The sequence below is a fragment of the Lemur catta genome, chromosome 16, assembly GCF_020740605.2.
Source record: "Lemur catta isolate mLemCat1 chromosome 16, mLemCat1.pri, whole genome shotgun sequence".
Lineage (NCBI taxonomy): Eukaryota > Metazoa > Chordata > Mammalia > Primates > Lemuridae > Lemur > Lemur catta.
The window spans coordinates 24,886,089-24,905,961 of record NC_059143.1 but is presented as its reverse complement, the minus strand read 5'-3'; the positions used below and the strand labels follow the sequence as shown (position 1 = coordinate 24,905,961).

Below are 19,873 nucleotides of genomic sequence, written 5' to 3'. Positions count from 1 at the left end.
AGCCAAACATTTAAGTTGCTGGAGAAAGAACAGGCCAACCAGAGAGAATGGCAGTCACAAAGGTCCTGTGTGGGGCATGGCTTGCTGTGTTCAAGAAACTGACATAGAAGTCAATGTATTTGTGAAAAGGGGAAAGTGAGGTGTGGTGAATGTGAAAAGGAGGCAGGGGACTGATTTTGCAGGTGTTTGTCAGCTCTGATGAAGAGTTTGGATTTTATCCTATGTGCAGTGGGAAGCCATTGAATGTTTTTAAGAAGAGTGGCATGAACTTTTTCATAATTTTAAATGATTATCTGGTTGTAGGATGGAGAATGAATTGGAAGGGGTGAGAGTTTGGGAGTGTGGAGGAGATTAAAGACTATGAAAGTGATCCAGATCAGTGATGACAGGGGTATGGAAGTGGAGAGAGAGATTAGTGAACAGACATGAGGTATGTTTAGTTGTCTTTTGTCTTTATCACCCACTGTTGTGTCTCAGGCTCATTTCCATCCTTAGAGCACTCCGTGCCATATGGGGTTTTCCACATCCTAAGCTTTTACCACTAAATCATAATTGTTATTTTTCTTATTTTTTTAGGGCCTTAACTGTCAATGATAGTTACATGATATTTGATGAGGGGAAACTAGAGAACAATAGTTAAGAAAGCATACTCCAGAGTTAAGCTGCTTTGGTTTGTATCTGTGCTCCATGACTTACAAGCAGTGTCACTTTGGGCAAATTGCTTAACCTTTCTGTTCCATTTTCCCTAGCTGCAGAATAGGAATAATAGTAATAATGCTTATTTACAGGACTTTACATGGATTAAATAGTGCATATACTACACAGTGTATGGTAAGGGCTTAACAAATGTTAGATGATGATGGTGCTAATGATAATGATAGAGGACTCAAAAACTCACGCTGATAAATATAACTCAAGGAAGTTCTTCAGCCTTCACGTCTAACATATTAGTAAGACTAAGAATCAGAAGAGGAAGGACATCGTGGCTAGCCTGGGAGAAAATGGAAAATATTCTGAAAAACAGAAGTCTACGATAGCTGCTCCTCAAATCTCCCTTCTTGGGGAGATCTTCCTTTAGGAAAGCATTTTCTGTTCCTTTCTGATTTTTTAATCTTGTTTTTTTTTTTCTTTGAGCCTGCCTATGTCATTGCTTTTCCTTGTTAGAGTGATTAGAAAGAAAATTGATGTGGAGTTTTTAATCTTGGCAAGAATAATAGAATCTCTTTATGTTTGGAAAAACTGGGACTTGTTACTTGGTGATCTTCTTTATGTCTCGCTGACTCCATAGTTAACACTCCTCAGCACAATCATGCACTGCACAATGACATTTCGGTTAAGGTCTAATAGTATATATGACAGTGGTCTCATAAGATTGTAATACCATATTTTTAGTGTACATTTTCTATGTTAAGATATAAAAACATACAAAAATGCAAATACACAAAGGTACAAATAAAACTGTGTTACAATTGCCTATAGTGTTCAGTACAGTAGCATGTTGTACAGGTTTGTAGCCTAGGAGCAATAGACTATACCACATAGCCTAGGTGTGTAGTAGGCTATGCTATCTAGGTTTGTGTAAGAATCCTCTATGATGTTTGAACCATGAAGAAATAACCTAACAACACATTTCTGAGAGTGTAACCCCATTGTTAAATGATACATTACTGTAATTCCAAATTTGAATCTTCCTGAGTTCCCAACTTGGCCAATATTTACTGCATCGTTTTATCAAGTAATGACTATTCTTCATGAATGACCTATATCTCATAATTTTCCAACTCAGTTATTAAAGCTTCTCAGTATTGAATAAATGGATGAATTAACCTTTTGTAAAATATCTCTATCAACCTTTGTCTTTCTTTTCTATGATTGTTGCCCTCTGTCTAACTTAGATTCTCATTACCTTTCTCAGGAAATATATACATTATCTTAACATCTCTCTACTGTGCATTCACATATACATGGCAGATAAATTTTCTTAAAGTATGGAGCTATTCTTGTCATTCTTCATTCAAAAAATGCAAAAGCTGTTCACTGAGAAAAAAGTTACCAACTGGCAAAGGATTCATATTCAGACTATATAAAGAACTCCTATAAATAAGAAAAAGGCAGACCACTCAATCAAAAATTGAGCAAGTGACTAGGAGAAATACTCAATAAAAGAGGCTATCTAAATGACTAATAAATGTAAGAAAGGCTCCTCAGCCTCAATAATTATCAGAGAAATGAAAATTAAAACTACTATCACACCCATAAGAATGACTACAATTAAAAAGATTGACATTCCAAATGCTGGTGAGAACATTGAGCAAGTAGAATGTTCATATACTGCAAGAGGGACATTAAATTGATATATCCACTTGGGGAAAACTGTTCAACATTATTTACAAAAGATACACACACACACACACACACACACACGCTATGAAGCAATTCTACTCTTTTGGATATATATTTAAAAGAAATGAGTTATGAATGCACCAAAAACATGAAAGAAATTGTTACAGAAGTATTATTTCTAATAGCTAAAAAATGGAAACAATTCTAATGTTTATCTTGAAAATAAAAGACTAAATTATGGCATATTTTACTATGGAATACTGTGCAGTAATAAAAATAAAAAAATACTGTTGAACCCTACAACATGTGTAAATCTCACAAACATGATTGTATAACAAAATAGGCAACACTAACCTATATTAACAATTAAGGTGGTGGTTATCTTTGGGGAGATGAGCAAGATTAGTGATTAGGAAGAGACATGAGGGAGCTTGTAGGAATGCCCCTACTCTTCTATTATTGAGCTGGGTAATACTTACATGGGTATGTTTAATTTGTGTCAGTTCATTGAGCTGTACATTTATAATTTGTGCATTTTTTGTCTCTGTGTTATATTTCAATTAATCATATATATAGAGAGATATATTAAAAAGGCTTCTCATTAACTACTGTATTAGGTCACTCTCTTCAGCCTCGACTAATTGGATTTTAACCTGTTTTTCTAGGTGTTTTCTCTTACAGCTTTGCACATATCCTATGTTTTCAACAGCCTTGACTAGTAAATGAGGCAGATGCTTCCAATTGTTCTTAACATTCATTGTTTTTGTCCTTTTAGTAAAAGCACCCTCTGAATTTTAGCTGGACACATAATGGACTGCTTTTGACCAATCTTCTGACTACATTTTTTAGCCTTCCTTGCCTCTACATATGGTTGTGAGATTACATTTGGGCCAATGATACATAAGCAGAAGTGATGAGTGCAACTTTAGCAATGTCTGAGAAACCTTGGCAGCCACATGTTCCAGATGGCAGAGCTACCATGCTTGCTCTGGATCACTGGACTGTTAGATGAGAGAGAAATAAATTTTTTTCTTAATTAAGCTACAATATTTTATGTCTAAAGTATTTCCTTTAAGTGCCTTAATAAGAGTGGTAAATATGTTTAGTTTTTGTTTGCCTGAAAATACTCTTATTCTTGAATGATAATTTATCTGATTATATAAATCTATAATTTATAAATCTATAATATTTTATGCAAGTGATATGCATTTGCTCTCAGAATCATGAAGCTCTTATTCTACTGCATTTTGACTTTATGGCTAGTGAGAACTTTCCAGTAAGACAAACTGTTGTTTCATAAGGGTGATGTGTCTTATCTTTCTGGCTGCTTTTTACTATAGTCAGTCTGTGGTTATCTGAAGTTTTATATATAATAATATTAATATATTCAAGTGTGGATTTTTGAAAAGAGAAATATCCTCTTTGGGATTCATTGTGTTTCTTAAATCTGAAGTCTCAGAGCTCCATCAGTTTTCCTCCATTCTTTCCCCAAAAGGTAAGACTTTTTTTCCCCAAACCAATGGCCAAATAAACTTGACAAGTCACCATGTTGTGTCTATTTACAAATGTGCAGATTTCCTTCTAGTCCATTCTTCCATTGCACTGCATGTGGATCCTTTTTTTGAGGGTCCTATTTTTATGCAGAGGTTTCTGTTTCAAGACTTATGGCCTGTTGCTCACAAGATCCTAAAAATTCACTCGACTTTGAGAGCTCTGCATTTTAAACTGTGCTTATTATTCATCCTTTCTACTTATTTTATAGTGGAAGATTTCTTTCTTTTTTAAAAAGAATATTAAAAGAAGTGAATGTTTTATATCCTTGGCAGATTTTTATTTTTCAATATGAATTGTTTTGAAAAAACTGAAAAACAATTTTTTAGAGATACATGCACAAAAAAGGGATAAGATGTTTTTGTTGTTATATTTTAATTTGATGTGAATTTTCAATTTTTAAAAAATGACCAATATTAGTTATAAAAAAATGCCTTGAACTGTTTTTTGATTCACTTGAATAACTTTCCACTGTTGCAACACAGAAAAGTAAGGCTTTCACTTTGGAAAGGAATTCATGCCTCCCCCTATGCTTTCAGATAGACTTTAGGTTCACAGCAATATTGAGCAGAAGTACAGACTTCCCACATACCCCTTACCATCACAGGCTCATAACCTCCTCCGCTATCAATATCCCCACCAGAGTGGTATATTTGTTACAATTGATAAACCTACATTGACACCTCATTATCACTCAAAGATCATAGTTTACATTAGTTCACTCTTGGTGTTGTACTTTTTACAGGTTGTGACAAAGGTATGATGACAAGTATCTATTAAGATAGTATCATACAGAATAGTTTCACTGCCCTAAAAGTCTTCTGTGTTTTTTGCTTGTTCATCCCTTCTTCCCCATAACCCCTAGCAAACACTGATCCTTTTACCATCTCCATAATTTTATCTTCTCCAAAATGTCAGATAGTTGGAATCATAATGTATGTAGCCCTTTCAGACTGGCTTCTTTCACTTTATAATATGCATTTGAGGGTCTTTCATGTGTTTTCATGACTTGATAGTTTATTTCTTTTTAGTGCTAAATAATATTTTATTATCTGGATATACTAGTTTGTTTATACACTCACCTACTACTGAAGGACGACTTGTTTGCTTCCAAGTTTTGGCAATTTTGAATAAAGCTGCTATAAACATCTGTGTGTAGGTTTTTGTGTGGATTTAAGTTTTGAACTCTTTTGGATAAATACTAGGGAGTATGTTTGCTGGATCATATGGTAAGAGTATGTTTAGCTTCGTAAGAAATTGCCAAACTCTCTTCCAGTGTGGTTATAAAATTTTGGATTCCCACTAGTAATGAATGTTAGTTCATGTTGTTCCATATTCTCACCAGCTTTTGGTATTGTTACTGTTCTGGATTTTGGCCATTCTAATATGTGTGTAATGGTATCTCATTATTTTAATTTGCATTTTCTGAGTTACATATGATGTGAAGCAACTTCTCATGTGTTTATTTTCCATTCATGTATCTTCTTCAGTGAGATGTCTGTTCAGATCATTTGTACATTTTTAAATCAGGTTATTTGTTTTCTTATTGTTGAGTTTTATGAGTTCTTTGTATATTTTGGATAATGGTCCTTTATCAGATATCTTTTACAAGTATTTTCTGCTATCCTGTATCTTGTCTTCTCATTCTCTGGACTGTGTCTTTCACTGAGCAGATACTATTAACTTTAATGATGTATAGCTTATCAATTCTTTCATGAATCATGCCTATGGTGTTGCATCTTAAAAGTCAGTCATATTCATGCCCAAGGTCATGTTGCTTTTCTCCTATTTTATCTTTTAGGTATTATATATAGCTTTGTATTTTACATTTAGGTCTATGATCCATTTTCAGTTAATTTTTTTTTTGAAGGATGTAAAGTCTGTGTCTACATTCCTTTTCTTTCTTTCTTTTTTTTCTTTTTTGCACATGGATGTCCAGTTGTTCTGGCTCCACTTTTTGCAACTATCTTTTCTCTGTTTCTCCATCATATTGCCTTTGCTCCTTTGTCAAAGATCAGTTGACTATATTCACGTAGGACTATTTCTAAGCTTTCCATTCTGTTTCACTGAACTATTTGTCCTTTTGCTGTTAACCACACTGTCTTGATTACTGCTGCTTTATGATAAGTCTTAAAATTGGGTAGTGTCAGTCTTCTGACTTTATTCTTCTTCTTTAATATTGTGTTGGATGTTCTTGATGACTTTGACTTTTTGCACACATATTTTGAAGGCACTATTCTCAACGCTCTATCTTTTTATGTAGCAGGCTTACTCAGTTATTTGAAGGGTACATATTATCTGTAATAAAGTGCTTATTAAATTGTAGGCAATATTCAATTAATCCTATATTAAAGCAAAATAGATAAATGATATATTAATAGTGATCTTCCTATTTCAGATGAGAAAACCAAGGCCCAGAGAAATGTAAGAAAATTCCCCAAGGCAACTTGGGTAATAAAAAGGGGAATATGACCATTTGCCTCAAAGAGGCGTAATGTGGTATTACTTCTCAATACTTAGAGCATGAACTAACTTCTAGGCAAGGAGACTCTACAAATTAACCACATTACAGAAACACAAATTATACTTTAATTTGACATTTACTGATCACATACTATATACCAGGGACTATTCTAAGTATTAAATTTTCAAAATAATTATCACCAAGCATCTTCTCTTAATGAGTTCATTGTATAGAGTATTTTATACTTAAGAGATAATATAATAGTAGCTTTTTCTAAAATAGTGCCAAACTGGAATCAACCTAGATGTGTGTCAGCTGGAAAATGGACAAATTGTGGCATGGGCATGCAGTGAGATATTATTTAACAATATAAGCCTAGGGAAGTATGATAACAGTTTTGATGTAGATCTGTCTCATAGGCCTTACTTGCTAAATATTCAGGTTTACTTCCCAGTGAAACTCAATTGTAGTTCTTCTGATAAATTTAGAAGTGAAAAATAATCTTTCTTCTTAGGCTTTAATTCCTTGCCTTGTATTAAGGACAAAAATTCTTACTTTGCTGCCACATGTGCCCTAATAAAGTTACTACTCCTAGAATTTTCCCAAAATAAAAGTCCCTTTTTTTTGGTGGGGGGATTATGATTCACAAGATTGACTTCTTAATTCTGAAGGCTTTAAAAGACTTTTTTATGCTTTTAGCATTCCTTTCCAAATGTACTCATGCATTATAGGTTGTTGGCCATGGGCACTATACAACTTTTGACCAATTTTTTTTAATCATTACAGTTGCTATGAATATTAGCATTTCTCAACCTCATTTTTATTTGCCTTGCTCTGGCTCCTAGCCCCAAAGGTATAAAAGGAGATTTACTACTTTTTTACATAATTATTATACTTATAGTTAAGGGAAGATGCAATTGTACTTCTCAATCACAGCCAGATACTAAATTAGCTACAATTGTGACCAAAAGAGAGAGCTCAAATGATTAAATCTTCAGGTGAACCCTAAATTTATATTAAACAATTCAGTTTTCAGGAAGAAAAAAATTAGTTGTTACTGTTTTCTTAGCTGCTACATAAATTATGTAATAGGTGCTAGTTCAGTGAAATAATGAAAAGGCCAAGAAACATGCATCTTAAATATTATATAACTGGTTATTCAGTACCTTAAAATTGAAAGCTATTTGGCCTATAAGAGTAGCAGCATAATGTGTCAGGGAAGTGATAAGAAGTGCCTCGTATAAGACAATATATGGCAAATAAAAGTCATTTTACTGGCATCTGAACATATGGCCAAGCAGTGTTTTCTCAGTCTTCTTTGTGCTGGCAAGGACTAGACTCCTAGTAATGTGAACTTTTGTTTGTGCTGGAAAAAGAGTGAATTTTCTTTTTTTTTTTTTTTTTTGAGACGGAGTCTCGCTCTGTTACCTGGGCTAGAGTGAGTGCCGTGGCGTCAGCCTAGCTCACAGCAACCTCAAACTCCTGGGCTCAAGCGATCCTCCTGCCTCAGCCTCCCGAGTAGCTGGGACTACAGGCATGTGCCACCATGCCCGGCTAATTTTTTCTCTCTGTATTTTTAGTTGGCTAGATAATTTCTATTTTTTTTGGTAGAGGCGGGGTCTCGCTCTTGCTCAGGCTGGTCTCAAACTCCTGACCTCGAGCGATCCACCCGCCTCGGCCTCCCAGAGTGCTAGGGATTACAGGCATGAGCCACCGCGGCCCGGCCCAAAAGAGTGAATTTTCTATATAAATAATTGTAATTACCTTCTCATTGAAAAAACATAAACTTGGAATTCAATACTGTTTTCTTGGGTAAATCATCAGTTTTGGAAAGAGTAGAATTAAATTTCTCTGTTTTTGCAATTGAATTTCTGGTACAGAGTTAACAAATTTTGTATAGGTTTCCTTTTTGCAGAAACATGTCTTTTAGGTTGAAATATTTTAAGTTGAAATACTTCATTTTTCTCTTTATGCTACTGTTGCTTCGTTCTATTTTTTCTTTTCCCTAAAATATTGTCCACTTAAAATTCTACAAGTTATGGTTTTCTTTTCCTTTTTAAAAAAATAGTCACAGAAACACATTGGAAGCTGTTACAGAATGCTGTAGATTAAAAACTATTAATTTGAGCTGTAAACGTACTATTTTACATATAATTAGGATTAACTTCTTCAGTAAACACATAAAATCAAAGATTTATACCTGGAAAGCTTCTTATAAATTAGTCAACCTGGTGTTTTGTGGTTGTTGTCTATTTGTTTTTAAATATATGTGTAAACTGAAGCCTTGAGGGTCAAATGTCATGACCTTCCCCTAAAATTAAAAACATAATTTAAGGCTGCACATGACCATTTTGAAAATTAGCCCATTCTGCTTGAATAAGAGTGTAATATTTGTGCATTTTCAGTTTCAGTAGAGCCTCACAGGTGTTGCTAAAAATTAGATTATTTACAGATGATCTCTGTAAATTCTTGAGTTCAGGACTCTTTTGAAAATTGAGTGTTAGAAAGTGTATATTTATTTTACTATCTCTTCTTTGTATTATGTCATTGTTTTATTTGTTTATAAATTGGCAGCTCTTCATGATGCTTTTATTTTTAAATATTTTACTAAAATTGCTGTCTATTACAACAACGACTTTATGATGATGATTTTGTCAATTAGGATATCTGACTCATAACATCTGGACTTGGGAAGGAAAGACTATAACTATTTTCATTCATTGAGTCCTAGTTGGCAAATGTTCTATATTGACCTTAGTTTGGAACCATACCATGCTTGTGGATCGGAAAAATCAACATTGTTAAAATGTCTATACTGCCCAAAGTTATCTACAGATTCAGTGCAATCCCTATTAAATTACCAACATCATTTTTCACAGATATAGAAAGAATAATTTTACACTTTGTATGGAACCAGAGAAGACCCCGTTTAGCAAAAGCAATTTTAAGCAACAAAAACAAAATGGGAGGTATTAATTTGCCAGACTTCAAACTATACTACAAAGCTGTGATTATTAAAACTGCTTGGTATTGGCACAAGTGCAGGGTCACAGACCAGTGGAACAGAACAGAAAATCCAAATATAAAACCATCCTCATATAGCTCTCTAATCTTTGACAAAGCAGACAAAAACATACTCTGGAGAAAAGATTCCTTATTTAATAAATGGTGCTGGGAAAACTGGATAGCCACATGTAGAAGACTAAAACAGGACCCACAGCTTTCACCTCTCACAAAAATCAAATCACGGTGGATAACAGATTTAAACCTTAAATGGGAAACTATTAGAATTCTAGAAGAAAATGTAGGAAAGACTCTTACAGACATTGGTCTAGGCAAAGAATTTATGAAGAAAACCCCTAAGGCAATCACAGCAACAACAAAAATAAACAAATGGGACCTGATTAAATTAAAAAGCTTCTGCACAGCCAAAGAAACAGTCACGAAAATAAACAGACAGCCTACAGAATGGGAAAAAATTTTCGCATACTACACATCAGATAAAGGTCTGATAACAAGAATCTATTTAGAACTCAGGAAAATCAGCAAGAAAAAATCAAACAACCCTATCAAAAAATAGGCAAAGGACATGAATAGAAATTTTTCAAAAGAAGATATAAGAATGGCTAACAAACATATGAAAAAATGCTCAACATCCCTAATCATCAGGGAAATGCAAATCAAAACCACAATGAGATACCACTTAACTCTGGTGAGAAGGGTCTTTATCAAAAAATCCCAAAACAACACATGTTGGCGTGGATGCGGAGAGACAGGAACACTCATACACTGCTGGTGGGACTGCAAACTAGTGCAACCCCTGTGGAAAGCATTATGGAGATACCTTAAACAGATCCAGCAATCCCATTATTGGGCATCTACCCAGAAGAACAAAAGTCATTCTACTTTTTTATCTTTTAACATAGGCATTCATCGTTGTAAATTCCCCCTAAGCACTGGTTTTGGTATGTTGTATCTTTGTTTTTCATTCATCTCAAAGTATTTTCTAATTTTCACTTTTTACCATGATGCCCAGCTAATTACAATATACATTTTAAATAATCAGAATCTGCTTCAGTTATCTACTGACTTAGTTATAATCAAATAGGGGAACTTTACTCCTATATAACTACTTTTTTCTCCTTACTTTTTTGTTCTATGACTGATACATGCTTTGTTCTATGAGTAGTAAGTCATAGAACTAATACACACACACACGCACACATATATGATTAAAATACAATATATTGTTACAATTATTACTTGTTAGAATATCATGTCCTTTGAAGAAGCTGAGAGAAGGAGGTAGAAGAGTATGTATTTATAGGGTTTTTTTGATACTAACTTTCTCATTTGACCTTTTTAGTTTTCTTCCTTTCTATATGTGCATATGCGTCAACATGATATGTCATTTTCTTACTTCAACCTTCAATATAGCTTTATTCCTGCCTCTTTTGTGTTGCTGTTATTAAGTATATTACATTTCTATATGTTATTACCCCAATAATACAATTATTTACATATTGTTTTACCCAGTTGCCTTTTAAATAATTCAAGAAAAGAATAACTATGCAATTATACTGTGTATTATATTATATTTACCTTTATTGGAGCTCTTGGTATTTCATGTGAATTTGAATTGCTGGCTAATATCACTTATTTTCAGCTTGAAGAACTTCCTTTAGCATTTATTGTAAATGTGTCTACTATCATTGTGTTCTCTCAGTTTTGTTTATCTGGGAAAGTCTTATTTCACCTCAATTTTTAGATAGTTTTCTCTGGATATAAGTTTCTTGGTTGACAGTGTTTTACATTTAACAATATGAATATGTCATCCCATTGCATTCTGGTTTCCATTGTTCCTTTAGAGATGTTAGTGTTATTGGGGTTTCCTTACATGTGATGGATTATTTATCTATTGCTGCTTTCCAGATTTTCTCTTTGTCTTTCAATATTTCTACTATAATGTGTCTACCTATGAATGTCTTTGCATTTTTGCTACTTTGAGTTTGTTGAGCTCCAACTCATTGAATATATTTTGTCTAGTTCCTGAATGACCTAATTACTCCTTATTGTCTTACTCTGAATATTTGGCTTATTTATATTAAAGGCCCAATCTCTGAAGCTATTTTTGAGTTTTAAACATAGAGTGTAGGTGTGAATTGAGTTTGAATCATAGTTAAGAGTAAGCAGGTTCATATAATAGAAGAATAATAGAGCATTTCCTTTCCCCAATATATGTGACTTAAATATTATTTTGATAAGCACTTAACTTCTGATTCCGGTCAACAGAATGTTGACTGTTAAGCAGTGATTGTGAAGCATTTCAAATATATGCTCCCCTAGCACAATTTATACCTCCTGTGCTCTAGTACATACCACGTATAGTAGGTTGAATAATGGCCACCCAAGTATACCAAGTCCTAATTCCTGGATCTTATAAATGTTACCTTGTTTGGAATAAGGATCTTTGTAGAAATAATTAAGGATCTCGAGAAGATTACCTTAGATTATCTGACTAAGCCCTAAATGCCATAATATGGGTCCTTATAAAAGAAAGGCACACAGAGGAGAGAGACACAAAGGAGAAGGAGGCAATGTGATGCAGTCTCAAGTCATGAAATGCTGGCACCCACCAGAGGCTGGGAGAGGCAAAGAATGGATGTACTTCTAGAGCTTCCAGAGGGAGTGCAGCTCTGTTGACATCTTGATTTTGGACTTCTAGCCTCCAGGACTATGAGAGAATAAATTTCCCTTTTTTTAAGTCACTCATTTTGTGGTCATTTGTTACAGAACCCATGAGAAATTCATATGATTGCTTCTTGGCCTTTTGGCTAAGATCAAGTGTAGAAATTCATATGCCACCCTAGGAATCATTTGTCCAATATCTATTTTCTGCACTAGAGTGTAAGCTCCATGAAGAGCTTGATTATCATCTTATACACTTTGATAACTCCAACAACTAGCAGAGGCCTTAGCAATATTTGAATCTTGTTGAATACTTGTTTATAAAATGAATAAGTGGATTGTGGCTCATACATCACTCTGGTGTTTAGTTGGATGAATGAGTGAACAAGTGAATGAATCAGGGAATAGATATATATTTATTCACATAAACCAATAAATACAGACTAACTGTACACCATGACTCTATTTCTGGTTATTCAGTGAAAGAACTGAGAGGAGACAGTACAAATTTTATGGCTGGGTGGAAAGAAGACAAAGTTATATAAGTGTTTTTACTGGTGGATAGAATTAGAATTTGGGTTTCCAGTATAGGAAAAGTGGATATTCTCAGAGGATATAAGGGATGGGCCAGAGGAAGCATCTAAAACTGTGCTTTCCCAGGCACTGCCGTCTAAGCTGCAACATTTTTCCAGGCTGGTCACCGCTTTGCTGCATGCGGCTATATTCTCACTATATATTGGTCTTGGACACAAGGTAATGAATGACACGTTATCCATGGGGCCCAGTATAGAAGAGATGAGTTGAGCTATTAAAGGAGAGATGTAAGAAAGTTCCGAAGCCTAAAAAGGAACAACGTGCATCATAGATAATTTGCATGGGAGCACTTCAAATAGAACAAAGGTGAGATGCCTGGCTGCTTGGCCTAACATGGGATTTCCTATATATAATTATTTCAACATGTTACTATAGCCACCACTACATACAAGGCCTACTGTGAATCAGAAAAACAAAAGCCAAACAAGAAGCACCAGGTGACTTGCTCTTGGTTTTGCAGTGAGCTGGGGTTGCTGTTCAAAGAGGCTCCTGCCATTTCACTACATAATGATTTTGCTCAGATTAATCAGTCTCTTGTGCTGTATATCAGCATTAATGGCTGTGTCATGTTACTTCAGATATGTCTCAGCGCCCAAATAAGAACACTGTGTGTGCGTGTGTGTGAGTGTGTCTGTGGGCGCATGTGTGTTTTCAAGCAGGAATCCCTTTCATGTTGCAGCCAGGTAAGGTTAACTTTCTTTATTGTCTCATTTCAAAATTATTTCCTATTCCTCTCTATCATTCATGAAAAATCTTTGTTATACTTCCCACCACCACGGCTTTTTCCCTGATTCAACTCCCACCTATGTCAAATTATATCTCTTCCTAAGAAGCTACTTAAGCAGGAGGTGATATTTTTATTCTCTGAACTCCCATAGTACTTTGCATATTTTTTATAATTATCATTAAAATGACCCACTGTTTAGTGAGTGTTCACTGTATGCCAAACCTTGGATTACATCCTTTACAATGCCTTACTTAATTCTGACAACAATTCTGTGAACTGGTTTGCTATTTTGCTATTATTATTGCTATTTTGTAGTTGAGAAAACTGAAATTTAGAGTTCAAGTGATTTGCACAAAGTATGGAGCTTTTGAGTAGAAGATCCCCATTTTACACGTAATTTCACACATCATTTGTAGAGATCACATTTTTAACCTTTAAAACATATTGTCCCTCACTCCAATACTGATAGCATAAGAGATGCATTTCTTTTCCTAGGTTATATGGTGTTTGAGCATAAAGACTCTGTATTTTTTTTTATTTCTCTAATTACAACTTCTAACAGCCAGCAACTCAATAAATATTGGTTGCATGAGTGAATAAATATCTAGAATAAAATTATTACAGTAATACTGGGACTTAAAATGTGTTTTAAAATAAGAAAGTCATACTGATGGCTAAAAATAAGCCATTACAAAAACTTAAAAGATGGAATTGACAGGTAAGCATGATTTACTCAATATTATCTATGCCAAATGTCTTATCTCATGTTCTTTGAAGTTTTACATCTAGATAATTTGGTTCAGGTTATCAAAACATTTTGCTTTCATCAACTTTATGTGTTAAATGCAAATTACTTTATTAATTTTATGTTTTGTTTTGTTTTGTTTCCAGGATGGTGTAGGGGTAGATGAGAAGCTGTCTTTACGACGGGTAGCTGTAGTTGAAGATTTCTTTGACATTATCTATTCGATGCATGTGGAAACAGGGCCAAATGGAGAACAAATTCGGAAACATGCTGGACAAAAGAGAACGTACAAAGCAGTAAGTTAAAAAAAAAAAAAGAAGAAAAGAAAAAAAGCATGCATTTTGAAATTTGGTGTTATGTATGCCTGTTAAAATGGGTTAATTAATTATAAATATTCTATCTCCAACATAAATTAGACCATTTGACCATACCAACATTGAAACTATAATTATTACAGACTATTTTGGTTGTCTGTTCACTAGTCTGTTGAATACAATTTAAACCTATCTCCAGAATTCTCATATTTTCTTTAAATATATATAAAATGTGGTAGTCCCAGTCAAATGCCCACAAGTGGGAAGATATATTTGTATTATATATTCAATATGTCATATTAATTATGGACTGGAAGATAAGAACTTTTGTACTACCACTACTTAACATTCCTTCTCCTTCAAATCTTATCAATATGTTTAGATATTTCCAGGTTCATATGTATATTAATATGGATAAGAACATTTTATATACTTTTTAAATGTCACCTTATATTAAATACATTTTTCCTGAAGGATATATGTTTCTTAATTTCCCAGAATAGACTATTAAAATATATGTTATTTTCATAGATATAATGCCCTTGAACATTTTAAAATGGAAATGTACAATGTTTTTATTGTAAATTATATGAAAAGAAGATTTAATTAACTGTTAAATATTGAAATATATATGTTATCAAAATGTAGTTATGTATTATTTTTAAAGTTTTTAATTATACCTACAGTTTGATCTAAACACTTTAATCTAGCTTTTTATTTAATTGAAAACGTTATAAAATCATATTACTAAAGATATTTCATTCTGTCTAGGAAAATGGAATAGTAAATTATTCTTTTCCAATATGAACAAAGTGTACATCAGAAGTACTTTATCAGCAATCATAATAGTATCCTTTTCTAGAATTCTTATTGAACTTTGCTTTTGGCTACCTTTATATTAACTGTTTTCAGCTATATTGATACACAATATCAGTCTGGATCCATTTTTTTTTCAGATACAGAAAAATGTGTGAAATGCTCAAAGTTTCAAATACAGGTACATATGTTTGAAAATTAGCTACTGAGCATAAGAAATAGCTTCTTTTCCATAACTATTTTTTGCTATATTGCCAGGGTCATATCGAATCTTTGTAGTGGCATAATAACCCCTAATACATGTTGTATTTATCCCTCCTCCTCTATGGTTTTGTTTCTTGGCTGTTTCCAAATTGCATGGTTTGTGGGCAGGCACTATTGTAAGTTTCCTTACATTATTCTGCCACATAAACTTTCTTTTGACTTACACATCCCAGGAGACATTCTTATCATGGCTAATGATAATGACCTAGCTTCTTGAGATATTTTTATATAGACTAACATTACTGAACATGCTCATTTCGCCTGTCTCCTAAGCCAGGGTTGTTCTGTTGGAAAGTAATAGGAAAAAATTATATATTGATTTACTAATATCACTAACTGTATACTTTTATGATAATGCATTTTCATGAAATAGCTAATTGAACTTGATAGGATTTTATAAGGCAGGAATGCATAAGTTCAATTGTATTATTAAATAAATGAACAAAAACAAAAAACAAAAAGAAAAACAAGCAAAAAACAAGTGGTTTCACTATCAGTAATAGTGTGACAGCCAAACCTGTTTAGGTGCCAAAAGCAATTTAAAATAATTTAATCTTTGATATGCATTTATTAGAGACCTTTAATTAAAGTACAAACATGAGTCAATGATACAGACTCAGATCTCTCGCCCCATGTTTTCTTAAATAAAATGTAGAGAATCTGATCGATTGCCAGTATGCAGGCTACATGCTTGCAAAAAAGTTGGTAAACATGTTTCAAAAATACATAATTTTGTGTTAACATTATGAAGACATTTTCTGCATTTTGAGATAGGGATACAATCTTTAATAGTATAAGCCAAATATGAAACACCATCTAATCCCTCTTGAGAATGTCCTATTTGAATATCCTTCTCCTTTCCCAAGTTTTTTATTTCCACACCTAAAGTGTTATCACCTTTTCCTAATATCATGAAGGTTCTTTTTGGCCTAACCTTTTTTCTTCTGGTATCTCTGAATTGATTTTTAATTAGGAAACATTTCCATTTTATGGAGTAATAATTCATTGTAGGAAAAAACATCACAAAAGGAACTACTGCAATGCCAGCAAAACTGTGCATATGATTCTACAATGAACTTAAATCTAATGTTAAAAATTAATATAAGTGTTCAATTAATGGGGCATAAAACTAAAATGCAATTTGAAATGGAATGGTTTTAGTGCTATTAAGACCATTGACTGTTGGGTCAGACTTTAGTTCTCAATACTGATGCTGAAATTGGCTAGTCATTGGTAGGATTAGCTAGATGCCTATTGCAATTATAATGGTTCCCATTAAGTTTTCTTTCTACTTCTAAAACATTAGTTCATATAGCATGCATGATTATGTTTATTGACCTCCTTTTTCTCTTTTTTCCTATATGGCCAAGAAACCATACTTATACAACTAATCATTAAAGCGTATCATATTGTCTTAACAATATTATCAATAGATTTAGTGGTCATTTTATTTACTTTGCCTTTTTGCAAATCTTCTTTCTTTGTTTTCACTCTGCAGGAAATGGTGGTCCTTTAATATTGGATTAACTTCTGAATGCTATTTGGTTTTACCTATCTGCAGTATATCATTCCTTGAAATATCTAGGCATTATACAACTTATATTTTATTCCAATCTGGTCTGACTATAGATAAAATTAGAGGGTATATAGTTTATTACTCATGAGCTCTTGAAAATCCACACAAAATGACACATTTTAGGAATATGTAAAGGCTATCGTAATTGTTTTTTTTTTAGTCATTATTGCATTCTAGTGTCTTTTAGGTATTTTTTCTCTGCATTTTCATCTGTGTATATATTAATTGTCACTGGTGCATTGGATGTATTTCATGCAATATATTTGACTATATTCAACTCTTGGTTATCTACATGAATGAAATGGAGAAGACATGTGGACCATTGAAATATCACTTATGTTTGAACTTAAATATAACTGTGTACCAAAAATTGAATGCAGGTGTGTTTAGCAAATTGTAAAGTCACTTTAAAATTAATGTTGTAACATTATAAAAATAATTTGGGATGCTGTCTTGTCTTCCAGTTTTTAACTCTTCTTAACTTCTGCTGAAACTTCACAGCAATCACTGTTTTCTGGTTGTCCTTTAATAACATATATTTTATCACACGCTAAGCACAGTTCAAAAATATTTCTTAAGTCAGGGTCTAATTAAAGGATTAAGTTTCAAAGCTCTTTCTTACTACTTGTGAAATAAGAGTAACTGGTAGAAATCCAAGAACTAAGGGGGAAAGTCAATGTTATTAATAGAACAGTCTGCATATATCCGTGTATACACACACACACACACACACACACAACTTGTAGTGTGGTATCATAAACTTGCATGTATTACTCATATATATAGCTGCCAATAATTACATTCATTTCATTCAAAGTGGAGAGCATATGCTATAACTAAAAGAAAAATAGGCTAGAAGCCAGATAAACATTTTCAAATTTTAAATCTAGCAATCATTTCCTATCTGTGCCACTTTTAGCAAATTATTTACTCTTTCTCTTTAGAGGGGGATGATGATATCAATGGTGTGATAAAATGAATGAATTAATGTGTGTAAAGTGTTTGACATATGGTAAATTTGTGATTAATGTTATTTCTCCTTCTTTATCCAATCACGACTGATGTTCCGCATAGAAGGACATGGAGGACAATTAGCAGAGCTCTATCATTTGCCCTAATTACAGTTATGGATCTAATTTCCTCTGCCTGCTCTGATGCCTCTATGTTGCAAGATAGGCATGGTAATAACTTTTCATGCATCCTTTTTTTGTGTGCATCTTGTAGATGTCACCATCCCTGGAAGTTCACAGTGTGACTTGTTCCCAAAGTTTGACTGGTCTGTCTGGAGGAAACCATGAGAAAAGACCACAGTTCCTGTGGGTAGGAGCTCTCTTGCCAAATGGAATTCATGAAAATTTCAATTATTTCATTTGCTTTTCCTAAATCTTTAAATTAGTTTTAAATTAATTTTCTGAAAATTTTTAAAACTGCTTCCTTTAATTTTTTTCCCCAGCATAAATGGAATAGTCCTTTCCAGAGACATGCTATAGAAAAATAACATACTCATGTAGAATTTCTGCAGTCTTACTGTGAAAATTAACAAGAAAAATCTTTATTATATCTAGGACATTTAACCTTAAAACTGTAGTTAGTATCATTTTTACCTTGTTCTTTTCATAAATGCCTATTGGTTCAGCATCTCTAACTGCTAAATAGAATATTTTAACTTTCACCAGTTGCTGCTAGTTTATTACGTAAAACTTCCAGAATTCTTGTCAACTTATAATGAGACTAATGAGCCAAATTTACAGTCATTATGGTGTGAAAAAGCATCACTAAACTAAAATTCAAGAGTTCTGAACAATTCATTTAACCTCTTTATAGCTTAGGCCACAGTTAATGCACATATAAAATAAGTGGGCTATATTTTCAGTTTGCTTCAAACTCTGATGGAATTATAGCAATGATAATGGTGTGCATGAGGCCATTACTGTGCCTGGAGACAAAATGAAAATAGTAACCAAAGTGAGCAAACCAGTTGGCACAAAAAATGTTCAAATATAGGGAATGTATCCTGCTCTCATTAAAGCAGATTGGCTGATAAGCATAGCACAGAAACAGAAGATTTTTGCTCCATTATTATCTACTGAGTTCTCCTAAAATTATAATAATGATAATAGTTATAACAATAATAATAAAAGATCTGTAGTCATTGGACCTCATGTTGCTATGATTTGAAAATAGAAATCAAAGAAGGAGAGCCTTAAAAATGGCTATCAAATGTCAGCAGATTTTCACTCCTCTCCATTTGTTCTAACAATTTTGCAGTAATCTGAGCTGAATTATGAGTGGGCAACTCCTTAAATTACAATGCACCTTTAAGCTTCATGGCAACAGATGTGACCACACCTAAATTGCACTTATTCTTGACCTGAATATGATGACTATGATACAATCCCATTTGTTTAATGTGGGTTGTTTTTTGTGCCTTTGATGTAAGCATAACTGATGGTATGAACATCAGTGCTGCCTGTCTTATAGTCCTGTAGTCTGAGACAAGATTTTACAGAGTCTGTCGGATCTTACAGTGTGAAATAGGAGGTTATCATATATATACTTTTGCAATTTGTGCCAGGAAGGCTTTGGCACTCAAATACGTTTTCCTTCCCTATCACAGTGCCTCAAGTTTTACAATTAGAACTTAATCTGTTTGGGTTAAACCCCATTTATCCCTATATCTTTATACAAAATTCAAATAGCTTTGAGCAGGACTAAGTAGAGAATAAATTAGGCTGCTAGCAGTCATTGGCACTTTATATGATCATTTTATAAATTTGCTCCTTTCTTCCAC

General features: G+C 33.4%; 1 protein-coding gene and 1 pseudogene across 4 annotated transcripts in view; both read left to right on the top strand.

Annotated features, from left to right (window-relative positions):
- The window catches only part of NOL4 (nucleolar protein 4), a 314,990-nt gene that overhangs the window by 63,828 nt on the left and 231,289 nt on the right, over positions 1–19,873 (top strand). For 3 of the 4 annotated variants that reach the window (XM_045527469.1, XM_045527472.1, XM_045527471.1), the window contains exon 2: positions 14,259–14,408. In XM_045527469.1, coding sequence (XP_045383425.1) covers positions 14,259–14,408 — 150 coding nt within the window. Of the gene's footprint in view, positions 1–14,258; positions 14,409–15,360; positions 15,424–19,873 lie in introns of all 4 variants that reach the window. The other variant, XM_045527470.1, reaches the window with a different exon arrangement.
- Positions 12,173–12,335, top strand: LOC123622008 (annotated as a pseudogene).